At 61.5% G+C, this 8,484-nt stretch overlaps 1 protein-coding gene across 1 annotated transcript; it reads left to right on the top strand.

Moving 5' to 3' along the window:
* The first annotated feature begins 1,857 nt into the window (after positions 1 to 1,857).
* On the top strand, positions 1,858 to 7,816 carry PSMD4 (proteasome 26S subunit ubiquitin receptor, non-ATPase 4). The gene is made up of 10 exons (XM_065660415.1): positions 1,858 to 1,967; positions 3,085 to 3,225; positions 3,707 to 3,821; positions 4,359 to 4,445; positions 5,985 to 6,053; positions 6,242 to 6,457; positions 6,537 to 6,645; positions 7,043 to 7,174; positions 7,408 to 7,475; positions 7,581 to 7,816. The coding sequence occupies exons 1-10, from the start codon at positions 1,942 to 1,944 to the stop codon at positions 7,746 to 7,748; spliced, it is 1,131 nt and encodes a 376-aa protein (XP_065516487.1). The 5' UTR covers positions 1,858 to 1,941; the 3' UTR covers positions 7,749 to 7,816.
* Positions 7,817 to 8,484: the final 668 nt, after the last annotated feature.

Here is an 8,484-nt window from a genome sequence, read left to right as displayed (position 1 = left end):
CAGACTTTTATAGGAGTATTTCTTAAGCAACCGGACCAAACCCAACCTGCTGCGTTCCCTTCCCCTGCCCTCGGCCCCTCATGCGGATCCCAGCCTGGTTTTTACGGCTTGGCTCCCTTTTGGTACCTTGCCTGTGCTGTAGCTGGGGTGCTCCTGGCAGCTTGGGGCAGAGATTGCAGCTCCGGTGGCACAGCCTCGTGTGCTTCCCCACAAGTGATGAGCGTGCAGAGTCTGGTTTCTTCTTAAGTGAAAGGCTGGAAGAAGGGGGGGATTGTGCCGGGATGCTCGGCGCGGATGTGGGACTGAGCTTTAGTGTCACAGAATGCTTTTCTAAGAGGGCTGAAGTGACTCTTCCCCGCGTTCCTGATGGCTCGGGATCCGCAGGGGGGGTTCTGTACGTTAAAGAAGTCATTTCAAGCTTACCCTTATGGTAGCGCAAGGGGTTTCTCTATGAGCTCACAGCGATGGCTATGGAAGCACGGAATGTAGTGCTGTGCACAGGGAGGGTTTAGGTGATGGTCCAGAGCCCAGGTCTCTTCCCACCTTCCACCGGAGCCTCTCAGCGCGGAGGGGACACAAGCTGGTATTTTCTTTAGGAAGCGTTTTCATTCTTTGCTGTTTTCCTTGCTTGTCCCTGGGTGTCCGGATGCCCAGGGCTGGAATTGCCGGTGCCTGCGCGCCCGGATCCGCAGGGTGCTGGGATGCCGAGGCCGGGCGCTGGCCCTAAACCGGGTCTCAAGGGCTCTTTGAACCTTTCGATGCCAATTGAACGTCAGGACGAGAGCCGGGAGCGGGAGGAAGCTCAGCTGGGGGCTGCCTGTGCCTGGATCTTCCCTTCTCCCTCCTGGGAGCTCCGGTCCCCCGTTACGGCCCAGGTAACTGTCTATATTAGACGCTTGTTTCTTATCTTCCCTCCTAACCCCTTTCTGTTTGTTTTTAACCAGGTGGGAAGGAAGAACCCCAAATCTCAGCTGTTTTTCATGATGGAATATTTATGAAGTTGTATTTAAGTGTTTGTTTTCCTTTCCCTGGGGATCGTTATTCCTATAGCGGGGGGGTGGGGGGGGGTGTGTTTCTATATTGACCTCTGCTTTGTAATGGGTTTCCAGAACTGCTTTTTCTTCTTTGTGCGTGTTTCCAAGAGCTGGGGCTTGGGGGTTGTGGCTCTTTAACTGCCCCCCCCCCGCCCCCCCCCCCCCCCCAGTGCAAGGAGGGGGCTTTGCTTCTCCAGCCCCACCACTGTGGGGGTGGGGAGCCTCTGGATCAGGGCAAGGTGATGGATCAGGGATGGACATGGATGGATCATGGTCGGACATGGATGAAGCATGGATGGATATGGATGGATCATGGTCGGACATGGACGGATCATGGTCAGACATGGATGGATCATGGTCGGACATGGTTGGACATGGATGGACATGGATGGATCATGGTCGGACATGGATGGATCATGGTCAGACATGGATGTATATGGATGGATCATGGTCGGACATGGATGAAGCATGGATGGACATGGATGGATGGGGATGGATCATGGTCCTTCGTCACCGCTGGGACCGCAGCAGGGCCCGGCCTGGCCCCAGGAGCAGCCCGCGCCGTGCGTGACCGTGGTTGTCCTTTCGGCTCTGTAGCGCTTGTGGCCTCGTCCGACCCGCGCAATACAAACCCGTGCTGCTGCGCCCGCTGGTCCTGCGCCTCTGGGCGGGGGGGACGGGCCGGGCCGGGCCCCGGTGCGGTGTCCGGTGGGGGTGGACGGGGCGGGCCCTACCGCGGCTCGGTCGTCACTGCCTTTCCGGGACTACAACTCCCAGCATGCCCCTCTCCTCCCTTGGACCACTCACCTCGCAAGACGGGAAGCGGGGATTGGCCAGTAGCGTGGAGCCAATCGGCGGGCGCCTTGTTGGTTCGGCTCCGTGCCGGTGCCGAGGAGCGGGCGGCAGGATGGTTCTGGAGAGCACCATGGTCTGGTGAGCGCGGACCCCCCCGGCCCCCCCCCGGCCCCCCCCGGCCCCGGCTGCCCCCGGGGCCCGACACCGCCCGCCCCGAGCCCCCGCGGCCGGCCCGGGCCCCGGCGCCTTTCCCTGAGTCATCCCGGGCCGCGGCGGGGCCTGGCCGGGCCTGGGGGAGGCAGGGCCGGGGATGGGGGGGGGCAGCGGGGCCCTTGTGGGGAGAGCTCCGGGGGGGGGGGGGGGGGGGCTGTGGGGCGCCGCTGGCCACAAACTCGGGGCACTTCCCAGGGAGCAGCCCCAGGGCCTCTCCCGGCCCCTCCGCAGCGGGCGCCGCCGAGCGAAGCGGCCCCCGGCCCTGTTGTGGGTGCTCGGGCTCGGTGTGGGGGGAGATGGGGCTTCGGGTGGCCTCAGCCGGGTCCTTGTGCCCTCCTCTGCCTCCTCCCTCCCTGCCCTGCGGGGGGGACGGCGCTCACGGGTTGGGGTTGGGGCTCTTTTGTTGCAGGAGAAACCTTTCCCTTGGCGTTAAACCCGAGGAGCTCAGCGGGAGCTCCACGGGGAGCCCTTAACCTGGGCGTAAAACGAGCTCCCAAACCCGCACCGCCTTCCCGGGTCGCTTTCCCCAAGGCTCCATAGGAGGAAGGCTCTCCCTGCCCGCCCAGGGCTGCGTTTGGTGTCGGATGGAGCGCTGGGGAGGGCTCGTGGTGCGGCTGCTGCCCGTGGGCGCTGAGGGGCACTGCTGCTGTGCTGGCCCCGGCCCCCGCCTCGGGAGGCCTGGAAACCGGGGCTTGTGGCTGCGGCCCTTGGAGGGGGGCACGGGGAAAGCTGCGTTTTGTGCCGCTGGAGGCCCCGCGGCAGCGACGAGCACGGAGCTTTGTGCTGCGCATGGGAGGTGCTGAGGGAGCGGGGCTCTGAGGTGGGGTCTGCCCGCAGGCCCCTCTGCCTTCAGCAGGGAATGGGGGCTGCCAGCGCCAGGCGTTCGCCCGGCGAGGCAGAGCGCTGGGGGTGCGGGGAGCATTCACCTCTGCCCTGGGACACGTCCGTGGCCGCCTGCGTGGCCCCAGCCCCGTGGGTCCCAAAGCCCACCCTCGGGGGCTGCACCTCAGCTGAGCCCCCCCCCCGCCCCGTTCTGTTGCAGCGTTGACAACAGCGAGTACATGAGGAACGGGGACTTCCTCCCGACCCGCCTGCAGGCCCAGCAGGACGCTGTCAACATCGTGTGCCACTCGAAGACCCGCAGCAACCCCGAGAACAACGTGGGGCTCATCACGTTAGCCAAGTATGCGGCTGGGGGCCGCCCGGTGCTGAGGAGCGCACCCGTGAGAGGGCGCAGGGACGAGGAACTGGGGGCAGCAACGGCACAGTCCGAACCCAAACCAGTTCTTCTGGGAGGACTGGGAGGAGAAAAGCTGGTTCCTGACCGGGCTCTTGCTTGTTGGTCTCGCTCCTGCGATGCCAGGATGCGTTATGGAGGCTTTTCTCTCTCAGGAGCTCTCTGCCAGCCCTGTCCCCTTGTGGCCCTAAGGGTGGTTCAGTAAGGGCTGAGCTGCGACTGCAGCTCACAGATGGCCCCAGGAGGGTGATTCCTCTGTTCTTTGTGGAACTCCAGGGCCTCTGAGCTCCCTCTTAGCCAGAATCCATTAAAATGGGCTGGGGCAGGGGCCGGGATGTGCAGGGAGGGCTCTGCCCCTGTGGCAAATAGAAGGTTTCACAAAGAGACTTCCAATGAGGTGGCTGAAGGAAATGTGTTTGCGATGCAGTAACTGTGAGGTGTTGACCACGCTCACGCCAGACACGGGACGGATCCTTTCAAAGCTCCACACGGTGCAGCCCAAAGGGAAGATCACCTTTTGCACAGGGATCAGAGTCGCTCATGTAAGTGGTTTCCCAGGGGTGAGGCTGCTCCTTCCTTCGTGATTGCTTTTGCCTCACTGTGTCTCTTACGTTCCCTGTCCTGTGCATGGCTCAGCGGCAGAAATCTTGTTCTCTCCCTGCTCTGCTGAGCAAATCAGTTTGGTTTTTGCCTGACTTTCCCTGCCTGCAGATGAAACCTGGAGGAAACCCAGTCTAAAAGCGCACAGGTTTTATAGCCTGGTCCTGGGCTGCTTTGCAGGAACCAGAAATGCAGCTGAGCTGCAGAGCCCTTCCCACCCCAGGCCGTGGCCACCTCTTTACCCTGTTTTCTTGCTCTGTCTCCCTGCCAACAAACTGCTCCCACCCGAACCGTGACTTCCAGAGCAGGGAGGCCCTTGGGCCCTGCTGCTTGATGGCACTTGGGACCTTCCTGCTGTAATGTCTCTCATGGCATTCAGCTGAAGCCTTCCTGCGCAGCAGGAGAAGGATCAGGGTGACAGTGGTCACCTCTTTACCTGCAGCTTGCTCCTCGGGTACAATAGAGCTTCTGTCTTGCAGCTGGCTTTGAAGCATCGCCAAGGCAAGAACCACAAGATGCGAATCATTGCCTTTGTGGGGAGCCCTGTGGAAGATAACGAGAAAGATGTGAGTAATGGGCAAAGGAGAGCGTGTGGGGGATGCTCTGCACTCCACCTGCAACCACACATTTGCTTGCCCTGTACTGGGGTAAGGCTTTATACCCCAGAGCAGAGCAGCTCTCAGCTGGGAGCAGAGGGAGGGCCGGATCCCTGGGCACAGCCAGGCCTGAGCCAAGGACAGAGATCCATAGCTCCCAGAGGGAGCTGGCGCCGTGACCTGCACCTCCTGGCTTGTGGCTGTCACATAAAGCACTCTGGGCTTTTTGCCTGGGGAGCTGGGGGAGGAAATCCATGTTCCTGTGCAGAAACATTGCCCTCAGCCTTGGGAAGATGCTGTTGTGTTGGCATTTGAATTAACTCAGCTGAAGTTAATGCAGAGGTTCTGGGTCTCTTGGAGAGAACAGGTCAGGAATGGGAGGAGATGCTGCCCATCCCAGGCTCCTGCTGTTCCCATTGATGGGGATAGTTCCTAGCTTGGGCAGGAACAGGTCCCTCTTGCTGCCTCGCAGGACCTTGGGCACTGTGTCCCTGGAGAGATAAAATACCTCAAACGCTTTCCTGCTGGGAGGCCTTGAAACTGGGAAGCTGATTTTGAGCTTTGGGCCTGCGGGACTGAATTCCTGAGTGCTGTCGTCTGGTTTCTGATGAGCTGAACGTGCCTGTCCTGGGTTCAGCAGCAGCAGCAGTCATTTTTCTCCTTCTTAGCAACTGGTGCAGTGCTGTGGTTCTGACTTTCAGCCTGGGAGCAGCGCTGATGACACCGATGGTTTTAGTTGGTTGGAGTAACCATTACTTAGCAACAAGCACTTTGTGAGCCTCATGCTCTGCCAGGGAGCAGGGGAAGCCGGGAGGAAGCAGAGACAGGACACCTGACCCAAACTGACCAAAGAGGTATTCCATACCACAGCACGTCATGCCCAGTACAGAAACTGGGGGCAGTTACCCGGCAGGGTGAGGTCGCTGCTCGGGTCAGGCTGGGTATCGTTCGGCGGATGGTGAGCGGTTGTATTCTCTTCCCTTGTTATTTCCCTTTTCATTATCATTATTGGTGGCAGCAGCAGTGGTTTGTGTTACACCTTAGTTACCGGACTGTTCTTATCTCAACCCATGGGAGGTGCAGTCTTCCCATTCTCATCCCCATCCCTCTGGGAGAGCGGGGAGCGAGCGAGCGGCTGCGTGGCTCTGAGTTACTGCCTGGGTTTCAACCACAACGCCCCACGTTGGGCTCTGAGGACTTCCTGAGCCTCGGCTGCCAGGATCTCGTTTTACAGATCCTCTGTATCCCCGACTCCAAAAGCGGAGGGGTCAACCTCGGGTCAGGTGTCTCTGCTTCCTCTTGGCTCCCTCCTCCCTGGCAGAGCGTGAGACTCAGAGAGTCCTTGGTCAGACCAAGCATCACTGAGCAGCAGCTAAAACCATTGGTGCTACCAGCGCTGTTCCTAGGCTGAAAGTCAAAACTGCAGCGCTGCACCAGCTACTGCTGAGCCCGGGGCAGTGCCTAAGAGCCAAATTCCAAGCTGATGCCGGGGGTGTCTTCTCACTGCAGCTGGTGAAGCTGGCGAAGCGTCTGAAGAAAGAGAAGGTCAACGTGGACATCATCAATTTTGGAGAAGAGGTGAGACTTGTGCCACATTTCTGGCATAAGATCAAGGTGGGATGTGAATCCTTCCCGACCAAGAGCCCTTATTCAGGCACCAGAGGATGGGAAGAGCTCTCTGAGTCTCCGTCTCTTCAGCAGTTGCCCCAGTGGAGAGTGACATCTCCAGGCAAAGCTCTAACCCCAGCCTTCCTCTTCGACCCTAGGAAGCCAACACAGACAAGCTGACTGCCTTCATCAACACCTTAAATGGCAAGGATGGCACCGGCTCCCACCTGGTGACGGTGCCACCAGGGCCCAGCCTGGCTGATGCCCTCATCAGCTCCCCCATCCTGGCCGGGGAGGGCGGTGCCATGCTGGGTCTCGGCGCCAGTGATTTCGAGTTTGGGGTGGACCCCAGTGCAGACCCGGAGCTGGCGCTGGTGAGTGATGGGGCTGTGGAGGGCGGCTGTGGGCTGCGCTTGCTCTGCCTGGCTCAGCTCCTTGGCCCTGTCTCTGCAGGCTCTGCGTGTCTCCATGGAGGAGCAGAGGCAGCGGCAAGAGGAGGAGGCCAGGAGGGCTGCAGCTGCCTCTGCGGCTGAGGCTGGGATAGCAGCCACTGCTGGGGATGGTAAGGAGTTGGGCAGGGAATACACAGGCAGGTTGTTCCCTGGGGCAATAAGGCTGCCTGACCGTGGGATGCAGCTCTGCTCCTGGCAGGGCCCTTCTGTGCAGTGTGGCAGCACCCAGAGCTGCTGGGGTGCGAGGCAGGAGCTGGGTTATGCCCCTGGCACCTCGGAGGGAGGCAGTTTACCTGCAGCGAGCTGAGGAGCCACCTCTGTCTCTGCTGGAACGCCCAACCGCCCCGTTCCTGTCCTGGGTATCCTGGGTATTATGAGCAGCGGCTCTGCTCCAGTCCCCTTCCCCAGTGATGCCACGTGTGTGAGTGGGAACAGGGCTTGTGTGGGGCGTTGGAGCCACGGGAGCAGCCCCATTGCTGCTTCCTGAGCAGGGGTTTGGCTGTGCAGATTCGGACGATGCTTTGCTGAAGATGACGATAACTCAGCAGGAGTTTGGCCGGGCCGGGCTGCCCGACCTCAGCAGCATGACGGAGGAGGAGCAGATTGCTTACGCCATGCAGATGTCTCTGCAGGGAGCAGGTGAGTGCCTGGAGCCCATTCCCAAAGGAAAAGCCCAGGGGCAGGTCCTGTGCCTCCAGGAACGGAGCCACTGGCTCCTCTGCCCAACCTGCCCCGAAGTGATGCTGGGGCCCCAAACCTGGGCAGGGTCCAGACCTCCCTGAACACTTGGGGGTGGGTGTTGGGGTCGCTGTGCAGCGGGCAGGCTGTGGATGTGTGAATCCTCTGCCTCCACTGCCCCTCTCCTCTGGCAGAGTTTGCCCAGGCGGAGGCAGCAGAAGTGGACAGCAGCACAGCCATGGACACCTCCGAACCCGCTAAGGTGCGCTTCAGTCCTGGCCGTGGATCCCATCCTATCCCCGTCCCTCTGGGAGGAGGAGGAGGAGTCCCCGGCCTGTCCCCATCTCTCTCCTCCCTGTGCCCGCAGGAGGAGGATGACTACGACGTGATGCAGGACCCCGAGTTCCTGCAGAGCGTGCTGGAGAACCTGCCGGGCGTGGACCCCAACAACGAGGCCATCCGCAACGCCATGGGCTCGCTGGCCTCGCAGGCCTCCAAGGAGAGCAAGGACAAGAAGGAGGACGAGAAGAAGTGAGGGGCCGGGGGGGTCGTGCCCGGCCGGGGGGGCTCTGCTATCGAGGGGCAATAAAGGCTTCTATGGGCGGTGCTGTCCCGGCCTTGGTGGGGGGGGCGCGTCCCAAACACGTGCTCTGGGGAGCCCCGCCCTCTGCGCCCCCTCCGCCTGGATGTTTATAAGGGCACTGTGGGGGCGGGGCTTGGCGGTTGATGGGCAGCAGAGGTAGCCAATCGCTGAGCGTGTGCGGGGTTGGGGGCCAATGAGGCGGGGAGGACCGCACCGGGGGCGTGGCTTTGTGGGATCAGCCAATGGGGAGGGGAGGGCGTGCGTGAGTGGCGGGGCTCGTCATCAAAGGGGTTGAGCCTTGCGCAGCTCCTCCCCCCCACACCCCGAGTGTCAGCAAATGGGAGGAGGCGGTTGAGCCGTCGGGGAGTGCTTGTGACCAATGGGGATGGCGGAGGGGCGGGCCCTGCCCTTGAGCGGCAGCTCTCTCGTCCAATAGGAAAGCAACAGCTGGGACACGCCCTGGCAGACGTTCCTTGTGGCCAATAGCTGCTTGGAGCGCAGCCCCAGCTGGCCAATGAGGAGCAGGAGGGGGCTGGCTGCATTGATGAACAAATCCTGCAGCCAGTGAGCGGCGAGGGTGTCACGTGAGCGAGCCAGCCCTACCCACCAATAGGAAGCGGGATGGGCGAGGGCCGCGCTTTGAATGGCAGCCCCGCTGTCCAATGAGCGCTGCCCGCGGGGGGGGGGC

Source organism: Lathamus discolor, chromosome 24, assembly GCF_037157495.1.
Source record: "Lathamus discolor isolate bLatDis1 chromosome 24, bLatDis1.hap1, whole genome shotgun sequence".
Taxonomy (NCBI): Eukaryota; Metazoa; Chordata; class Aves; order Psittaciformes; family Psittacidae; genus Lathamus; species Lathamus discolor.
The sequence above is the reverse complement of the archived record's forward strand: the minus strand, read 5'-3'. Positions and strand labels throughout refer to the sequence as shown.